The sequence below is a fragment of the Cololabis saira genome, chromosome 11 (assembly GCF_033807715.1).
Source record: "Cololabis saira isolate AMF1-May2022 chromosome 11, fColSai1.1, whole genome shotgun sequence".
Classification (NCBI taxonomy): Eukaryota; Metazoa; Chordata; class Actinopteri; order Beloniformes; family Belonidae; genus Cololabis; species Cololabis saira.
Window position 1 is genome coordinate 17656198 of NC_084597.1, and position 21355 is coordinate 17677552.

Here is a 21355-nt window from a genome sequence, read left to right on the forward strand (position 1 = left end):
CCAATGGGGCAAATGTTCAATAAAAAAACAGCATATTTGAAATAATTTCTTAGCCTTTTGTCAATACACAAAATAATCGTAATCGTAATCGAAAATCGGATTTTGAGAGAAAAAAATCGAGATTTTATTTTTGGGCAAAATCGAACAGCCCTACTGGATATGTTTTCTCTCAGTTCTCTGGAATGACTTTTTTCACGTCTCAAAGCAGCTGCAGCTAATTGTGAGGAAAAAAGACCAGCCATCCTCTCAAAAAACTAATTTATTAAAAACAAAGTGTTTGATTCATTAACAAGTTTACAAAACAGTGATTTTTAGTTACATAAATAAATCGATCAGTGTATCAAATCTTAGCCTCAACTTCATGAACATGTTGACATGGTTGTACAATCATTTACCTAACATAATAAATAAGGAGCATCATTCGTTTCCAAACAAAGCCGCCACTAACAAACAACACAGAAAAAACAGATGAGACGAGCTTTTAAAGCACAGAATGAAGCCGGTCCAGATACAACGAAAGACACCAGGAGGCTTTGCCACGAGTCCGCTGGCAGACGGAAAGAGTTTGGTTCTCACGACTCCCATTTGGTTGTTTTTAAAGCATTAAGACAAGGCGAGAAAGAAGGCTGTTCTTGTGAGAAAAAACTCGTGTGAAAAATCTGTTGAAAAAGCAGAGAAATAAAAGTCTGGAGGAAGTGGGACAGTCGGGACCCATAGGTCCGACAGCTTGTAGGATCGTCGACGAGCGGAGGGAGGCGGCGGATCGCCATTTTCCTTGGAGAGAGCGTGTTACCGTTCCGACTTAATGAAGGTGAACGTTTCAGAGTCCCACTGATATGTGTTCAAAACCGCTGCAGCCTCAACTATTGTGCCTTACATAGAATATTCTGTCATAAATTAACATATACATTTTCTTCAATAATCACACCTATACTTTCATATTTACAGGACAATAAAATGCTTCTTTTTCTGCTTTTTCTTTTTTCTCTTTTAGCGAAATCCCTGAGAATGCACGTTAACAGTTTGTCAGTTTTATGTGACAAATGTTTCTAAAATGAGAACAAGGAGAATATGAGACAACACTGCAAAAGCCTGGAGACGGCAGTAAAATCAATTCTGATATTGGATTCGGAGGGTTTTTTTTATTTGTATTTCTCTTCAGCAGACGGGTCGGGAGTAAAGCTGGATCCTTTAAGGAGAAGAGGTACTGGTAGTTCACACGCTTTGTTTGGTTTAAAGCCGTTTGTCTGCTCGTTGAGGCTGAGTAGACGATGAGGACGAGTGTGAGACGAAACGCTTCGCTTTGATACGTGTAAAAAAGAGAGACACAAACGTCCAGCTTTATCCCTCTGAAGACTTCATGGTCATATACACGTCCAAACCTGGACCAGATACAGAACATGGGTGTAAAATCATGAAATACAAATAATTTAATTTAGAAAATGAGTAATTTAACCCAAATATGACTGAATGTAGTCAGGTAGTCACAGCTTTAGTCTCTGCCGTGATTCTAATTTTACGTTAGGTGTTTTATTAGATTCGATTTGGTCCTCACTAAAGAAAATGGCAAGAATCCCTCTTCACTCTGGAGAGTCATGGATTTGGCTTATTTGCCATCAAGTTCAGTTTCAGAGAAAGGTTTTTCAACCCGTCTTATCGAAGAAATCGGCTAGTTCCCAAAATGTTAGTATTTTTGTATTTCTATGAATTTCCTTGAAGTCCAGCTGTTTTACGAATCTGCATCATCCGAGTGTTTGACCTCTTGTTTGCCCTCAAATGTCGGAAAAACCTTTTTAGTCATTTGAGTTTTTTGGGACGTGTTGATAGTCCAGTTTGGCCCAAAAGTGTTTCAGTTACACTTTTTTTTGGGGGGGGGGGGGTGTTTCCACGTCTCTGGTCCACGTCTCTGGTATCTGGTATATTGGATGTGATGTAATTGGTCATATGACCATAAAGAAAGCAAGATGGCACAACGTATATCCAGAGGAGGGGACGATGAGAACCCGTGACTGCTTTTGGCAACAGCAGTCACAAAAACAGTTCAAAACTAAGGATGTTTCCGTCCATCATCTTTGTTCACGCTCCATAAAAATGTTCAGCGGAAACACCCTTCCCGCTGCTGCTTGACCCCTCCCACCCACAGGGACAGCCAGTGGAGGTTAGATTCTTGGTTATGTCCATTTTGTTCCTTTCATTTTTAGTTTTCCCAATATTATCTAGACTGGCAGCTTCAATCTGGTGATAAATGCCTGTTGAGGATTATGGTGGGGATATGTGTGATTTTTTGACCTGTTGGAGGGGGAAGATGGCGGTTTAGGAATCAGGATTGACCATCTGGCCTCATTCCTCGTGAGCAGTCTGACAACAGCCGTTTCAAAGATTTTGCTGCCAAAAATGAGTTTTCTGACAGCGTCCCAAGTCCCATGACCTCATCTAGTGACTACCACATTAAAATGCAGCAAACGTATCAATTGTTGCGACTTGGCACCGTTGCCAAGATAAACTCATGGAGGTAAAAGGTTTTGACACACTACTACACACTACTTCTTAAGTCTCTTTCTTTTTTGGGGGTTTGGTTGTTTGTCATCAGCACATGCTGATGACACCAACAGCAGGATAGCATGTACTCCCTTTTAGTCACACCGTTTGATGCATCTGGATTCTGGTTTTACGTAAAGGTTTCTATTTCCCCCCCCTCGACAGGGAACTCTTCACTTATTATTAAAAGAAATTCCCCAATGTGTCCTTTCATCGGCATCATTTTCTTCACATCATACCATCATTCCCAAATCACCTGGGTAAGACTGTCACGAATGATGTTTTTAAGTGGATTTTCAATTCAAGTTAGAGCGGATAAAGAAAAGAACAAACTGAATTGGTAATTTGATTCAGTTTCAACCAAACCTCTCTCGAACGAGCATCATGAGCTTCTTCTTGCCCTTGTAAATCTGTTTCAGGTTGTCTATGAATTGTGTGAACTGGAAGTGTCCGTCGTGCGCCATCAGGAACGTCTCTCTGGCTTTACTAAGGAACTCGATGAACTCGCTGTAGTGACGCGGGCTGATGTGTGTCAGCCGCGAGTGCGTCGTGTTTATGTAGGCCCCGATAGTGGCGTCCAGTAGCTGCCTGAGCGGAGCTTTGTCCAGAGACATCAGCTTGCCGCAGTTCCTGCGGCTGTGCAGTGCCACCATGCCCGGTGTTGTTAACGTGCACCGCCGCAAAATGTCAGACAAGACGGTTGCGCACTTCACACTCTTCACCACCAGGGGGATGACTGCCGCCAGCTCGTTCTTCCCCAGCGAGTGGCTGAGGGCGCACGCCCAGAGCACATCGTTGATGGCCGGGTGTGTGTCTTGGTTGTAGCTGAGGTTTAGGTGCGTCATGGCTAATGTCGCTAATTTGTAGGCTCTCATGGGGTACCCGCGGTGCTCCATGTAGCGTGCTATTGTAAACAGCTGTGTGTAGTTCATTCCTGCGGCGGCCGCTTCCAGTACAATCTGATGGGCGGTTTCGAAGGCAATGTGGTCCTTCTCGCAGAGCGTCAGCGCCGAGAGGGCACAGTCTTGGGGGTCCTTCATGGCGCACTGCAGGGCCAGGGTGCGAGCAGATTTGGCAATTTTCTCCTGCTGATGGCAGTCGAGATGCAGGCGGATGATGGTGCTGTTGGACATGATGGTGCTAGCCACGACACTGGTCGCTTCTGTTGGGGTGAAGAGAGTAAACCAGTTCTGCATGATGCTGTCCAGCGCAAAGACACCTGCAAAAAAGCAAAAATTAGATGTCAGTACGGGGTTTTCTTGAACTTAAGCAGAGGTGGGTAGTAACGAGTTACATTTACTCCGTTACATTTACTTGAGTAAGTTTTGGGAAATGTTGTACTTTTAGGAGTAGTTTTGAATCACTATACTTTTTACTTTTACTTGAGTAGATTTGTGAAGGAGAAACTGTTACTCTTACTCCGCTACATTAGGCTACATTGACCTGTTACTTTTCTTTTATCCCTTTTATCCACGTACGCGTCAATCTCATGACATCACTGGGTGATTCTTTGGGAAAAATGTTTGTTTTTGCATGTTTTGTCACATTTACACAGACACAAACACACACAGAGTTTCTATGAGTTCATGGGCTTGTTCTAGTTCTGCCTGGTTAAAAAAGAAAAGTACAAAGGCTTGAAATTTTGTGCTACTTGTGCTTAATTTATTTTTTTATTCTGTTATTTAATTTATTTTATTATTTATTAACGTACTTGAATTTATTTTAAGCTTATTTTAATTTAAGCTAGTTTTTATTTTTTATTAATATTAATTTATTTTATTGATTTAATTTGCCTGAAGATGATTATTTTGTACTTTTGTCTGTTTGAATGGTTGTGTTAAAAAAATAAATCAGACATTACTCAACAGTTACTCATTACTTGAGTAGTTTTTTTACCAAGTACTTTTTTACTTTTACTCAAGTAATTATTTGGATTACTACTTTTTACTTCTACTTGAGTCATATTATTCTGAAGTAACAGTACTTTTACTTGAGTACAATTTTTGGCTACTCTACCCACCTCTGAACTTAAGGGACATACAACATTAAGTATGATGGTGGTTTATTTGGTCTTTTTTGATCCATCTGCAGGGCGAGAGGTAACAGTTACTTTAGTAGAACTTTTTTTTTCTTCTGGATTGAAAATTGCCAGTTCCTGATCAATGTAATCATGGTGTTCCTCAAGGCTAAATCATGGGTCCTCTACATCTTTTTATTTTTCTGACATGACACGCCTCTACATCAGCTGCTGGAAACTTCTCAATGGAGCTATTCAACCTGGCAAAAACAGGGACGTGTTGTCAATCCTCTACATTCACATGAAATGATCTGGGAGGAGGGTTTCCTGTCCACTGAAGGGAAATCGGCCACTGGGCTTCAGTGTTCAAGGCCAAACAAAGAGCTACTCAAGCAGCAAGCAGCAGAAATCCCTGCCAGTCCTCACCCCTCACCAATAGTCCTTATAATCGCTCTCTCCCTAAGGAATTGTGAAGTCTGACCGACTGCTTCTTGAGTCTTTCACATCCATAAGCAGCAAAGGCATGAATATCTTATTTGTAACTGACATCAGTGGTTTCTTTCCCACAGCAGGCCCATCAAGCCTTTTCTCTCCAGGCAATAGGCCGTTTTCTATTTATGCTTCTCTTTTAATCATTTGCAAGCAAAAAACGAAGGACTTTTTGATGCAGACCAAAATAAAACAGACGTGCTCATGGCACAGGAAGAAAAAGATAAATCTGCACAGACTGACGACGCAAATTCCATCTCTATCAGGGTCCCAAACTTTTACCACAGATGCGCAAAATTTTAAATGTTCTTAATGTAAACACATGACGGCAAAAAGAAAAAAACTCGTGGGCAACACTAAGTACCCCGTTACTGCTTTTAAAAGGTTTAAGATGTTAAGATGAAGATCATCCTTTGCAGACTTCTTATAAAAGCTGCAGTTTTGGCAGCTTGCGAGTCTGGACTCTGGAGCATTAATTTTGCCAAAAGGGAAAGACATAAGCAAATGGTTTTAGAGAAGCAACAGAAATGATTATAAAACATGGTTTGAAGTTCAGTAGGCTGCAGTAAAAAATATTCAAGCCAGCTGTCTGTCTTCCAGGAGAGTTTATTTCCATAGCACATTTAAAAAACCACAGCTGTGCTGGACAGACTCCACAATATCAACATCCTCTTTAAATAATGCCCCAAATCATATTTTTCTCAAGTTTTTCAGAACCCATTTCTTTCCTTTTTCTGAAAACTTGAGAAAAATATAACTTTATATAGGAGGTGGCAATATACAAATATATCTAATAAAACTAAATAAAAATATGAAAATAGAGCAAAACATAAAGTATGATTGTGTATATACACAATAAAATCAAATCCTAGTTACTGTGCTCAAGTCGGAGAAAAAGTGCCGGAGTGAAAAGACGTTTTTATCGATTTAAAATGATCGGTGGTCTGGGTGGAAAATGCTTTATCACCTCTGCTTTTTAATTTGATCTTGGAGCTTTCAAGACAGGATGTCCTGGGAAATTTGGGCTCAGAGGAGGATGGTTGGTTGTGGGAGGTTGACGTTCCTGATCGGGCAATAACCATGTAAATAACTATGATGTACGAAAGGTGTGGTGACGTCCATGTGGGCGTCGATTTCTTTCTCATACTCACCAACTTCAGTCGCACAGGTGACGAGCCAGCGAACCATCTCTCTCCTCCGCCAGTTCAGCGTGGACAGGGTCATCCTCATCACCTGTGAGAGACATCAGGTCAGCTGGGTGTGTGGGGTATGGAGTGTTTTTTGTCTTGGAGAGTGTGTTTGTTTACCTGGAGGCCCAGCTCCAGAGAGACTTTGAGCAGCGTGATGTCCGGCAGGCTCTCCATGAGCGTGGCAATTTTAAAGGCGTCCTGGGCCAGTTTGAAGATGTGGGAGGATGAATGGATGTTCTTCTGGATGGACTCTAACACTGTTTGTAGTTTGCAAGCATCACCTGCACAACAAACCGAAACAAACGATGAAGTCTCCAGTTTTATACAGATGTTTTATATGCAAACAGAATTTGAGTGACAGCTCCTGAGTAAAAATGTAAATGTTCAGATTTCAGTTTGTAGTCATTCGCCACAGCTGTGAGTGAAATGGTTAGAAAACTCTGTTACTAACACAGTAAACATCTAAAGTGTTCCCTTCACAGATAATCTTCACAATAACAGCTTTATACCGACAATAGGGGCTTTTATTTTGAAGCATAAAAACTTTTTTGAAATTGTACTCTGCTCTCTGAAATTGAATTCAAAGAACGTCAGCTATAACTGATAGACTTCCCGACTAATTGACAGTTGGTTGGGAGAGACTGGAATTCTCTTAAGCATCCTCAAAGAAAACGACCAACCACGACCACGCAAGCATTACAAAGGAACTTTTACCATTTTAAGGTAGGATGTGCTTCGGGTGTGAAGGATAAATGGCTTTTATGACAACATCCAAGATTTTTCCATGTTCGGTCACCACGAACTGTAACTCTGAATGATCTTCATCCTGTAACCGTTGTTGATGTCGAAGTGTGACTCGGTTGTAAAGAATGATGGTTGTAGAAAGAAGCAACTCAGACAGAAGTCCAAACTTACTTCTGGTATTTGTTGGGGACGTGAGACTGTGAGAGAGTTAAACTTTAAACTTTATTTATTTATATAGCACTTTTCATTAGGGGTGTGCAAACAAGGGTACCTCACGATTCGATTCGATTTCGATTTTTGGAGCTTCGATTCTTCGATTCTTCGATTATAACAATTGTCGATTCGATTCGATTATTGGTGCCACGATTCTTCGATTATTGTGATTTTTAATGCTTTTTTCCATACAAGATTGATTTTGTCTTCATCTGTGTCTACATTTGTAAATAAATAGCCAATCAATTAACTCAGTTCCTCTAACAACACTCATTAAGTAAATAACAAGGTTTTTTTTTAACATTTGACATGTATTTTTCAAAGACACAAAATAATTTATTTTATGACTATGTAATCATTTGCTCTTTGACTTACTTAACTTTGACCAGGGAAAGCTGCACTTGCATGAGAGCCCCCTCTATTGGTGGAAAACACTGAAAACGGTCAAGCCCTGGATTTAATGAGTTCATTAATTCAAGTAAACAAGATATTCCATCAAATGTATTTAGTGTAACCATATCTGCCATATTTCAAGTGAACAATAAGAAATCCAGCAGCTTATTCAGTCTGGAATCTGGATAAGATAACTAAAAAAAAAAAAAAAAAAAATAAAATTTTTTTTTTTTTCTAATTAATCGATTCCAAATCGTCACGTGACGCATCGCGATGCATCGACACATCGATGAATTGCACCCACCTCTACTTTTCATGCAGCTGGAGTGCAACACAAAGTGCTTTACATAAAAAGAAACAATCTCCCTTGACCCCCCCACTCCCCGTACCCTCATTCATACGACAAACACACACATATTATACAGATGCAGACACACCCGGCACCCCCACCCTTGTGATAAAAATGGAGTATGGCTGAGCACTGATAGACCAAGTGAGGAAACACCATCCTATGGGAACCATCCACACAGTTGGTTTTTTTTGTTTTGTTTTTTATGAATGGTTCTAAGGAAACTGAATGGGACAAAAAAAAAAGATGGATTATCAACTTAATATTTAGTTTCAGAACCTTTTGAGTCAATCACTTCAACCCAGTGATGAGTGTCCTCTCAGTGACACTTGTCCACCTGTAGTCAGGTGTTCTGGTCCTCATGAACAAACGTCTCCAGCCGTCTCAGGTTTAAAAGGTTTTTCCTCTCCAGACTGCATGCTCCAGATGTTTATAGGACTCTTCAGAATAGTCCAGTTTTATGTTCTTAGTGGTTCTTGGCTGGTTTTAGTTGTGTGTTTTTGGATCATTATCCTGTTGGAGGAAACCGTGACCTGTGACTGAGACCAAGCTCTCTGACACTGGGCAACAGTTTGTCTCCAGAACATCTTGACGGTCTTGAGATTTCATTGTAGCTGACCAGATTGAAGACGCCCGGTACCAGATGCAGCAAAGCAGCTCCAGAACACTGATGGACCTTGACCTTTGAGTTCACCATGAATCTCTTTGGACGTTGTTCTGGACCAGGGGTCGGCAACCCAAAATGTTGAAAGAGCCATATTGGACCAAAAACACAAAAAACAAGTATGCCTGGAGCCGCAAAAAATGATAAGTCTTGTATAAGCCTTAGAATGAAGGCAACACATGCTGCATGTATCTATATTAGTTATAACTGGGGGAAGATTTTTTTTTTCATTATGCACTTCAAGAAAGGCCGACTCCATTACATGTACCTGTTTTTTGTGATTTGCTTGCTTTTTTAATTTTATTTTAATTGTATTTTATCTGTTGGTGTTTTCCGTGATTTATAACTAAGTGCTGTAATTGCTGCTGCCTATCTTGGCCAGGTCTCCCTTGGAAAAGAGGTTTTTAATCTCAATGGGATTTTCCTGGTTAAATAAAGGTTAAATAAATAAAAGAAAAAGAAAAAGAAAAAAGTCGAAATGTTGAGAAAAAAGTTGAAATGTCAAGAAAAAAGTCGAAATTTTGAGAAAAAAGTCAAAATTTTGAGAAAAAAGTCGAAATGTCGAGTTGAAGTACAATCTTGAGAAAAAATTCGAAATGTCAAGAAAAAAATCGAAATGTTGAGAATAATGTTAAAGTACAATCTCCAGAAAAAACTCGAAATGTAAAGAAAAAAATCGAAATGTTGAGAAAAAAGTCAAAATTTCAAGAAGTCGAAATGTCGAGATTAAAAAGGAAAGGAAAAAGTAAGAAAAAAGAGGAAAAAAAGGAGAAAAAAAGGAAAAAAAGGTAAAACATTTTTGAAAAAGCTCCAGGAGCCACTAGGGCGGTGTAAAGAGCCACATGCGGCTCTAGAGCCGTGGGTTGCCGACCCCTGTTCTGGACTCTTTGGTTTCCACTTCAGTTTGTCATCAGTTGTCCTCTCGTGCCCACGTCCAGGGAGGTTGTCTACAGTCCTGTAGAGCCTGAACTTCTGAATGAAATGTCCATCTGTAGTCAAGCGACCACCCAGCTGCTTGGAGACGCTCTTCTAGTCTTCACCTTTCACATGCTGTTCTAGAAGCCGCATCAGAACTTGATAACTCAGTGACTGGTAAATTTTGTCGTACCACCAAATCTGTGCACATGTATAATACATGATATGATATTCCACGTGCATTCTCTCTGACACGGACCTGTTTTACTCTCACTAACTTCAAACGGTAGAGGGACGACATTGCTATGAGGGATTAAAGTCAAGAACGGTGTATGTATAAACCATCTCAGTTCTGAAGATCATTGATCATAGAAACACACAGATTAGTCATGATGGGTGGAGAACAGAAACGGTGGTCGGGTTTAAAGCCAACGCGCTCATCCGCAGCTGAAACTGTGGTCCCCATCCGTACCTTTAGCAGCGGTTAGCATGGTGGATGCCAGTTCACACTGTTGGCTCTCGATGTGGCTCAGGGTGAACCAGCGGGGATAGCGGTTGGGCACCACCGACATCATGTGGTGAGGCCGAGACAAGTCGCCAGAGGGGCCCGTGGACTCGAGGACCGGCAACCTGAGCACAGACGGAGACTGTTAGTCATCTCTCAGAACAAAACAGAAGCATACAGGAGAAGATGTTGGAGCTCAGAGGAACATTTCAGCATGTACTGTTCCCCTTTAAAGCATCAATCAATTGTTTTCTTTGAGTCTTCACACCTGAGCTCAGGTGGATCTTTGCCTTGAGCTACGAACACAGAAAAAGAGTTTGAAAATAACAACCTGGTTTTTCTCTACACAGATCGCAGCACTGTAACATCCACTTTTGTCTGCCGCGCTTTAATAATCATGTTCTTGCAACTTAGCCTGGATACGTGCGTTTTCTGTGATATCAGGGAGAAAAAACCAACGGCCTGAATTTATTATTATTCACACATTTTATAAAAGTCCGCAGTGTTGAATTATTCAGAAAATATTCCAGATTTAATTGTTAAAGTGTCCCGTGCAGCTTCTAAATCTGCCTCCATCTCATCAACTTCAGAGCAGAAGAGGTCTACAGATGCACGCCCCGCATCATCATAGCGCCAATGTTTCAATCATCATTCGAAATAAGCTTTTCATGAACAGGAGACGTCCTACAGCCAGGGCCGCCGCAAGGGGTGTGCGAACCGTGCGACCGCACGGGGCCTCGCGCCTCAAGGGGCCTCGCGCTATGGGACGTTTTTGAAAAGAAAAATAAATTAAAAATTAATTAATTAAATTTAAAATTTTTTTTTTTTTTTTTTTCATTTTTTCCCTTATAAATATCGACAGTCACGTTCCATTACAGACCTAAATGTGTACTAGTCTGTGCATATCGATAAATATATGTGCAATGATGCGCGTGTCTGTTGTTCAATACAACTGATCAGACCAAGCGCAGACACAAGGTGCTCTGATCCAGACAGGTGGAGTTGGAACAAACCATCACACAATGTCGACAGAACGAGACAGATTCAGGAAATTTCCATCAGGGGATGAAAAAAGAAAAAAACTAAAGAAAATGGAAGAGTTTAATGCCTCTCTGAAAGGCTCGTTTGATAAATTTGTTACAAAAATCACCAATCCGACCCGGTCTCAAGCAGCCGTGGGGCCCCGGGTCCAGGCAAGCCAAATGATGATGAGGCAGGGGAAGGTATCCAGTATTTTGCTAATTGGAGAGTTAAAATTGCGCATATAGACACCCGATCCGACCCGAAAACCCCCAAAAATTTCGGGGGCCCCCTCGGCAATTTCGCACAGGGCCTCGCAAATCTCCCAGACGGCTCTGCCTACAGATGTCCCCTTTCAAAACATGAAGATCAACATGGATCCATCATTAATTCCATCTTATAGATCATTCAGCTATCAAATCTGTGTCTTTCAAGAACTAAAAACACAAAATTGTTGTGAACCTGAATATATCAGCTTATTTGTCACGTTGGACGAAAAAACATAAATGTGCCGTGTGGTTAGTTATTCTTGTTATGCTTGAATATCCTTTTTATTAGGAAAAAAATTTACCCACACAACACCCTTCTTTTGTCTTCAGTCCATTATCTGGACCAAAGACAAAAGAAGTGAATCAAAACTGGTTGTGGTGCAGTTGAGGAGCAATGTGTAAGATTACAGGTTAAATAACCTGGAAACAGCAAGAGACTAAGAAGAAATAAGTGCAGTCACGTCAAGAAAATGACGACTATGTGTTTGGCCGCTGAGAATCTGCTGAGTTAGCGTGCTAAATAACTAGAGTCGCTCCGCCGAATCTCGTAATACCAGCTTTTGCCATGTGTGGCAGTAGCGAGCAACATAGCAGCCTCAGTACAACCTGGTGGTACGGAGAAGTCATATGGTTAGTGGCCGTACTTGAACTTGTTGTCAGTTGTGTATGTACCGCCTCCAATTACCATTTTAGGAAAAACAGAAACAGCAAGGAAGGATGAAGCTCCCGGGAAGAGAACTTTAACACCACAAGTACCTGGTACCGGGAAAAAGCCTCATTTAGAGGTGATAAAAGAACAGATTAAAAACAGGACTTAAACCAAAGCGAAGTTTCTTTTAAAGTGGGTGGTAAACCGCTGTTGAGTTTTGTTTCGCATAACAATTTTGATGGTAAATTCAAGTAACTACAACATTAACTAAGTATCGGTGAACGAATGATTCCACCCACATTTACCTCCGTTTGTGGGCAGAGAGCAGGTGTAGTTGGTGAATGGCGTGTGACTTACCTCATGGCTCTCAGTGCAATTTTGTACGCCAGCTCGGCATCGTGAGGTAGCAGGGACGTGAAGAGATACTTGGCAAAAGTGTGCATGGGGACGCTCTCCCTGTAGAGTATTTCCCCGAGACCGCTGTAAGGACCAGCTGGAAGAAGCACAGGGATCAATCAGTCCAACATGCGACCACCGTCCTGTGGCCAGTTTGTCATCAGCGAGTCAGCTGATGATCAGAGCAGCAGGATGTCTGATAGTCAGCCGCGACTCATTCAAAACCATCAGAGGACGTCCTGAGACATGTGAACTTGCACGTGTTGCAAAAAGCAAGTCACATGAATCGCAGATGAATTCAAAGGTTAACGAGGTTTGAAAAGCTTTCAAGACGCTTTCAGACTTTATTAGCTGTGAAAGAGGTTTTTCTTCTCACAGTAATTTGAGTAAATGGTTTACTTTCGCTTCCATTATCCTTCAATTAATGTCATTTCTTTTTATAATTCAGTTCAAAAGGGGACATCTGCCTTTGAAGTCACCACTGAATCAAAAATTCTGATTAAGCAATCCGTTCAGGCCGTTTGAGGCCGCCGACGTCTGATTTTATTTCTCTTTCAGCAAGTCATTGGGATTTTAAGGACACTGCAAAATCTAGAAACATTCCCACACTTCTGTTTCCTCTCTGATGCGGTCAAATTAGTAACAAATTAACAACACATTGTACTTTCTTTTAAATTATTAAAGTCTTGCTAGGACTTTATTTACAGCTGTCGGCTTTGGGATCCAGGCAGTTATTTGTGTTTGCTGATATCCGTTTTTTTTAACCAGTTTCAACCAACCTGCATTCTTTCCCCTAGTCTGCAACAAAAAAACAACACTGTGCATCAACTGTCCCCGCTGTAATCCACAAGCAGCAACTTCCTGTGGGCCTGGGCCGTATAATCAGAGCCAGCCAGCGTCAGCAGAGTGCTGCGAGGGGCTGACAGCTCTGTCATTAGTGGGACTGGGGGCAAAAGAGCCTCCAACCACGACAAGGCACAAGCCTGTTATAGTACCTGACTACACACACACACACTCGTACAAAACACTCAGAGTGTATATGAGCACATGAGAGAGAGCGCACGTTATCATTCAGACACGAACAGAACGGACAGCTGGCTGTTCTCAGAGCGAGTTGTTCATGTCCAGCGGGGGCGGAGACATAAAGCTGCGGTGCGGCATGTTGGGAGACCGTCCTGTCTGCTTTTTTTGGAGGTGGAAGCGACAGCGCATCACATGGTCGCATGTGTTTAAATGATGACGGAGCTCAGTGTAAAGTGAAGGCTGCTGGGAAAACTGACTCCAAAACAGTCCAGGGAGGAAACAGACAGATAGTCTGTAAATAAAAATCAAATGGTTCCATACGTAATGGACTTCCTGTCGACTAGAGATGGGCGGTATGGACTAAAAAATGTATCACGATAATTTCTGGCATTTATCCTGATAACGATAAAAAATGACGATTAAAAAAATACCAATTCAACTCCATCTTTTTAACTGTAAACTTCCTTCCTTCCTTCCTTCCTTCCTCCCTCCCTCCCTCCCTCCCTCCCTCCCTTCCTTCCTTCCTTCCTTCCTTCCTTCCTTCTGCTCTCTCCTTCCTTCTTCCCTTCCCCTTTTCCCCCTTCCTTCTCCCCTTGCCTTCCTTCCTTCTTTTTTCCCTTCCTTCTTCCCTTCCTTCCTTCTTTCCTCCTGCTCTCTCCTTCCTTCCTTCCTTCCTTCCTTCCTTCCTTCCTTCCTTCCTTCCTTCCTTCCTTCCTTCCTTCCTTCCTTCCTTCCTTCCTTCCTTCCTTCCTTCCTTCCTTCCTTCCTTCCTTCCTTCCTTCCTTCCTTCCTTCCTTCCTTCCTTCCTTCCTTCCTTCCTTCCTTCCTTCCTTCCTTCCTTCGCGTACGTTGTGCGTGGATTTAACGCAGAACTATAAATCAGCTTTACACAAAAACGTCATCAAAGGGAATTTATTATTTTTACCGCGAGATGACAAATTCTTACCGTGAGGAATTTTTTTGACGGTATATCGTGAACGGTAAAATATCGCCCATTCCTACTGTCGACACTTGCTGACCAGACCCCTCGATTCTCTTCTTTGATGCAAAAGCTGCTTTTACTCCTGGTGGCCAATCCGTCTTCCTGCTTATAACCTATTTCTAAATGTATTATTATTATATTAACTGGTTCCATCATCCTTTAAATGTGACCCGTATCTGGTGTCTGCGTTCCCTTTGGTTCACCGCTGAAGAAACAACCTCCCGAGGAAGATAAACAGAGCGGCAAAGAAGAAAAAAAGGAGCTGTTTTCATTGAACAAAAGGTGAAACAGGTCTCATCCCTGACCGACCTGTCGCTGCTCTGACACCCAACCTCAGAGTTCTACCGGGTTTGTGGTTTTGGTCTCCAAAGTTAGATTTCACATCCATCCCAACTTGACGGGAGGACATTTTTTGGACCAAATCAAGTAAAATGATATAAAGCATCACATTAATGTATAATTAGAGGCTAGGCAGGTTTACTTGTAGCACATTCCAGCAACAAGGCAATTCAAGGTGCTTTACATCATAAAAACACAAAAAGTAAAGAGGGAAAGAAAAACAGGGGAAAAAAGACTGAGTGCAGTGGCATAATAAAGAAAGGTTAGACTTAAACTAAATTAACATAGTTTAAATCTAAATTCAGTCTAAGGCAGCTGTAAACATGTGAGTTTTAACCGTGATTTTCTGGAAGTTTGATCCAGATCTGTGGAGCATAGAGCTGAATGCTGCATCTCCATGTTTGCTTCTGGTTCTGGGGAAACAGAGCAGACTTGAACCAGGAGACCTGAGAGGTCTGGATGGTTGACATGGTAACAAGTTTCTGACATATTTTGGTCCTAAACCATTCAGTGATTTATAAACTAACAGAAGTATTTTAAAGTTTGTTCTCTGATGTACGGGGAACCAGTGTAACGATCTCAGAGCCGGAGTGATGTGTTCCCTTTTCTTAGTTCTAGTGAGAAACAGCGATCTGGATCCGCTGTAGCTGTCTGATTTACTTTTTAGGCAGACCTGTGAAGACACTGTTACAGTAATCAATTCAACTGAAGATAAATGCATGGATAAGTTTTTCAAGGTCCTGCTGAGACATTAATCCTTTGATCCTGGAGATGATCTTCAGGTGATAGAAGGCCGACTTTGAAATTGTTGTAAAGTGTCTCTGAAGGTTCAGGTCTCAGTCCATGACTACACCCAGATTTCAGGCCTCATCAGGGGTTTGTAGCTGTAATAGCTGAAGTTGTGTGCTCTTAAACGCTCTTCTTTTGGTCTAAAATCAACTACTTCAGTTTTGTTTTTGTTCAACTGAAGAAACTTGTGGCCCATCCACTCATTGATTTGTTCTCTGCATCTACTCAATACTTGTATGGGTTCATTATCACATGGTGACACTGTAATGTAAGGTTATGTGTCATTGGCATAGCTATGGTAACTTATCTTGTTGTTTATTATAATCTGAGCAGGCGGAAGCATATAGACGTTAAATAGGAAGCATCCTAGGATGGAACCTTGGGGAACTGCACATGCAATTTATGTTGATTTCGATGTAAAGTTACCTAAAGTAGTCCTTTTCCTTTAAGTAAAACTCAAATCAGAAGGTCCAGAAGGTCCAACCCAATTCTCCAGTTGCTCCCAGCGGTTATTATCAATGTCATCGAGACAACCTTTGAAATCAGAACTTCCTGTTGCAGATGTTCAGCTCTTTGACTCCTTCAGGCAGGATCCGCTGAAGGACACCAGGACTTGATGCTGGTGGACTTTACAGACAAGGGCTCTAATCTCTCTGGCAGCACACCAAGACATCCCAGTTTCAGATGTTGTTTCAGTAGCAACACTTGAAATGATGCTTGGACAGATTTGATCAGATTGAATGTAAAGTAATATTGATTAGCATCATGAGTTAGCATAAGCTAAAATGACTTAAATAAGGTAGGTGTTCCAGCCAGCTTCATTCTGCCCATTTGACATGTTGCAGTACGGCGACCTATAAAATCTCCTACAGTGCTGTAGGGGAAAGGTACGACGGAGTATTAGGGCCAAACTAAGACAAAAAAATTTGGAAATTACGAGAATAAAGTCATAATATAATGAGAATAAAGTCGTAAATTTACCAGAATAAAGTCGTAATGTTGCGAGAATAAAGTCGTAACATTACGAGATTAAAGTCGTAACATTACGAGAATAAAGTCGTAATATTATGAGAATAAAGTCGTAATATTATGAAAATAAAGTGGTAATTTATGAAAATAAAGTGGTAATTTATGAGAATAAAGTCGTAATATTATGAAAATAAAGTGGTAATTTATGAGAACTCTAACAGGAAGAGCAGTCTTCTCCCTGTGTTAAAATGAGGAATATTGAGCAGCATCTTGTGAAGTTATATATATATAATATATTTAATATTACGACTTTATTCTCGTAATATTAAGACTTTATTCTCAAAATATCACGACTTTATTCTCAAAATAATACGACTTTATTCTCGTAATTTTACGACTTTATTCTCGTAATATTATGACTTTATTCTCGTAATTTTACGACTTTATTCTCGTAATATTATGACTTTATTCTCGTAATTTTTTTTGTCTTAGTTTGGCCCTAATACTCCGTCGTAGAAAGGTCATGTGACTTTCTGCAGACTTTTGTCTTTATCGTGTACTTTGTTTTCCTCAGAGGACGAATGTTATAAACTCATGGTCTTGCAGATCTGCTTGTTTCTCCTCAGGATGAACATATATAACTTTTTTGATTTGATAATTTTCCTTCCAATATTTGACTTGTGGAAAAAGGAAAAGTACCAGCAAACAAACCAATATTCAATAACTGGGGTATTTTAAAATCAAAATAAAACTTTTTTTGATGGCTCCTACTTCAACAAATGTAAAACACAGAAATATTATAGTAAAATATAGAAAACTGTCTTAATATATCTTAATAAAGAGGCACAATTTAAAATAATGAATCAGTCTCTAATTATTGGTAAATGTGACTCACCCTCTAGCAGAAAAGTGGCTTGCTTCCGGAAGATCTTCACCAGCGTGTCATCAAAATCAACCTCCTGGAGTTTGGCCAGCAGCTGCTCTTCGTTGCGACACACCTTCTCCTGGGCGTAAAGGCCGTCGGGCATCACCCTCTGCTGCCCCAAACCCATCAGGGCCGTCTCCACGGCCAACGACACCAACGACTCGCCTTCTTCCAGGAAGCGCTGTGCCGTCAGAATGGGACTCACCGTCCTCCGTCCTGATGCCAGCGAGCCTGAGGGAGGAGGAGAGAGCGGGGTGAGGGATGACTTGGCTAGGTAAGTGTCCCCTCTGGGCTGTGGATTGAGTGGAGTATTGATAAAACTATTGATCTATTTGTTCATTCGAGTGTTCCTTTTTCACAGCGTGAATCCTCCGGAGGATGGTAATCGTGTTTTAATGGTTTAATGATGTCTTGGCAGAGCTCGCGGTTCATCCCGGGAGAGTTGACAGTCCCTGACGAACACACACTCTCGCACAGATTAAAAATAACTGAACCTTAATTGAAACCTTTCACGACTCTTTCCACATGTGAATTGGAGCATCATCTCACGCACAGTGGAGTCGGACCACCGCACTTTAAATTTTAACATGGTTTAAATTCATAGCTACAACGGTAAACAGGCACTCGATGACCCATAATGACTCAACACATGTTTTATTTATTTTCCAACACCAACTTTAAAGGTCTGATCTTCCCAGGACCTCAACGGCTGGGAAACAGAGGAAACTTGAAATCAACAGGAATGCTCCGTAGGCTGCTGTGTAAAGCTATTTGAAGAGCGTGGGAGACAGGACGGACCTCGTCCGAGTCAAAAACTGGACTCTTCAGACAGAACTCCAACCAACAGTTCTCATCACCCCTACAGTGAACGACGGTGGTGGCACCATTGTGCTTTGGAAGATCTGCTCAGCACTTTACACTGTTTGGAGGTTCTCCTCAGCAGCGCAGAATTTTCTTCGTGTGTCTTTTTGTAGCTCAGACATGGTAACCAGTACTCGAGTTGAGGGGGGATGAGGGGGGATGGCATCCCCCCTGAAATAAAAACGGTCAAAATCATCCCCCCTGTAAAACTGCCATCCCCCCTTTCCACCCCTTATGTCATTTCATCAATGAATGTGGTTTTACTGCTATTTTAGACTCATTTAGAGTCATCACCAGAAAAATAACACCAGAAAAATAACTTATTTGACAATTTTCACCTGTTTCAAGTAAATCTTCTTATTACAAGCAAAAAAATCTTGTTCCACTGGCAGATTTTTCTTCTTATTTCAAGTGAAAATCTACTTGAAACAGGTGAAAATTGTAGTTTTTTCCAGTGATGAGTCTTGTTTTAAGTGTAATGAGATTTTTTTACTAAAATGAGACATTTTATCTAAAAATAAGACAAATATTCTTGTTAAGATTTTGAGTTTTTGCAGTGATCCATTTTACTTATCCTGTGAAGGACTGTCCCCATATGATAAAATCCACCATCCCCCCTGATTTCTTTTTTACAACTCGAGTACTGATGCTAACGTATCAGTTGAAGCATCTCTTCTCCGAGTTGCAGTTAATAATTTGCAACTTTTGATGGTGAGAGAGGAAGGAACTACAGTGGGGAGAACAAGTATTTGATACACTGCCGATTTTGCAGGTTTTCCCACTTGCAAAGCATGTAGAAGTCTGTCATTTTTATCATAGGTACTCTTCAACTGTGAGTGATGGAATCTAAAAAAAAATCCAGATAAATCACATTGTATGATTTTTAAGTAATTAATTTGCATTTTATTGCATGACATAAGTATTTGATCACCTGTCAACCAGTAAGACTTCCGGCTCTCACAGACCTGTTAGTTCTTCTTTAAGAAGCCCTCCTGTTCTCCACTCATTACCTGTATTAACTGCACCTGTTTGAACTCGTTACCTGTATAAAAGACACCTGTCCACACACTCAATCAAACAAACTCCAACCTCTCCACACTGGCCAAGACCAGAGAGCTGTGTAAGGACATCAGGGATAAAATGGTAGACCTGCACAAGGCTGGGATGGGCTACAGGACAATAGGCAAGCAGCTTGGTGAGAAGGCAACAACTGTTGGCACAATTATTAGAAAATGGAAAAAGTTCAAGATGGCGGTCAATCTCCCTCGGTCTGGGGCTCCATGAAAAATCTCACCTGGTGGGGCATCAATGATCATGAGGAAGGTGAGGGATCAGCCCAGAACTACACGGCAGGACCTGGTCAATGACCTGAAGAGAGCTGGGACCACAGTCTCAAAGAAAACCATTAGTAACACACTACGCCGTCATGGATTAAAATCCTGCAGCGCACGCAAGGTCCCCCTGCTCAAGCCAGTGCATGTCAAGGCCCGTCTGAAGTTTGACAATGACCATCTGGATGATCCAGAGGAGGAATGGGAGAAGGTCATGTGGTCTGATGAGACTAAAATAGAGCTTTTTGGTCTAAACTCCATTCGCCGTGTTTGGAGGAAGAAGAAGGATGAGTACAACCCCAAGAACACCATCCCAACCGTGAAGCATGGAGGTGGAAACATCATTCTTTGGGGATGCTTTTCTGCAAAGGGGACAGGACGACTGCACCGTATTGAGGGGAGGATGGATGGGGCCATGTATCGCGAGATCTTGGCCAGCAACCTCCTTCCCTCAGTAAGAGCATTGAAGATGGGTCGTGGCTGGGTCTTCCAGCATGACAACGACCCGAAACACACAGCCAGGGCAACTAAGGAGTGGCTCTGTAAGAAGCATTTCAAGGTCCTGGAGTGGCCTAGTCTCCAGACCTGAACCCAATAGAAAATCTTTGGAGGGAGCTGAAAGTCCGTATTGCCCAGCGACAGCCTGAAACCTGAAGGATCTGGAGAAGATCTGTATGTAGGAATGGGCCAAAATCCCTGCTGCAGTGTGTGCAAACCTGGTCAAGAACTACAGGAAACGTCTGATCTCTGTGATTGCAAACAAAGGTTTCTGTACCAAATATTAAGTTCTGTTTTTCTGATGTATCAAATACAATAAAATGCAAATTAATTACTTAAAAATCATACAATGTGATTTTCTGGATTTTTTTTTAGATTCTGTCACTCACAGTTGAAGAGTATCTATGATAAAAATTACAGACTTCTACATGCTTTGCAAGTGGGAAAACCTGCAAAATCGGCAGTGTATCAAATACTTGTTCTCCCCACTGTACAATGGCGCCAAACGGTCCAATCACATTTGGTTGGGTCTTCGTCAACCCAATGAAGAATAACATTTCTGGGGAAGTTGGTCAGGCTGCGGTGGAGGTCACGGCACATGGTCCACAGCTACGCCAGACGTACGGCGTTGGTTTGATGAACAAAAGCAAAAGACAACGATGGAGTTCTTTAAAGACAAGTCTCTGCTTGATGAGGTGACGATGGAAGCATCCTCAAGATGAAAAGCATCTCATCTGGAAGCCGTTACTGGTTTACGGCCCTCAAAAATGTCTCCAACCTTTGAATGCAAGATCATGTGTGTCCTTCACCACCGTCTTCATCGGGAGGCACGATGTTCATATCTACGCAATGTGTAGCACACATGTTCGTATGACTGTAGATTTAAGCAGAGAAACCAGATGTTTCCACTCCTCCGTCCTTACAAACTTCACCAGCATTTATACTTGAAGAAGTTACAACAAAGAAGTGATGTGAACTAGGGAAAAGGTCCACGGGCTGAAGTCCAGATGTAAACGTAAAGAAGGCCGTCCAGACGTGGTATCACAGGATTATAAAAATAAGATGGCAACCGTTTGATTTTCACCGTCTGCCTGTAAAAAAGAAGCTGAAACCTTAAAACCACATGGACACAAAGATGATGTTATCTAATCAAAAGTAAATAGACTAACCCAGTAGGGGGGGGGGTTTCTGAATTAATTGCACTTTACAAGAGAAGCCGACTGAGAGCCGTGTGACGTCCCGTCTGGCTGCAGCGTGTTGAAAATCGTTGTGCTGAGCTCCCTGCAT

At 41.5% G+C, this 21355-nt stretch overlaps 1 protein-coding gene across 1 annotated transcript in view; it reads right to left on the minus strand.

Annotated features, from left to right (window-relative positions):
- Positions 1-246: 246 nt before the first annotated feature.
- The window catches only part of zswim6 (zinc finger, SWIM-type containing 6), a 72569-nt gene continuing 51460 nt past the window's right edge, over positions 247-21355 (minus strand). The window contains exons 9-14 of the mRNA XM_061733859.1: positions 17349-17609; positions 12313-12448; positions 9985-10142; positions 6352-6515; positions 6196-6277; positions 247-3757 (exon numbers count right to left, since the gene is read on the minus strand). Coding sequence (XP_061589843.1) covers positions 2895-3757; positions 6196-6277; positions 6352-6515; positions 9985-10142; positions 12313-12448; positions 17349-17609 — 1664 coding nt within the window. The 3' untranslated portion in view covers positions 247-2894. The remainder of the gene's footprint in view (positions 3758-6195; positions 6278-6351; positions 6516-9984; positions 10143-12312; positions 12449-17348; positions 17610-21355) is intronic.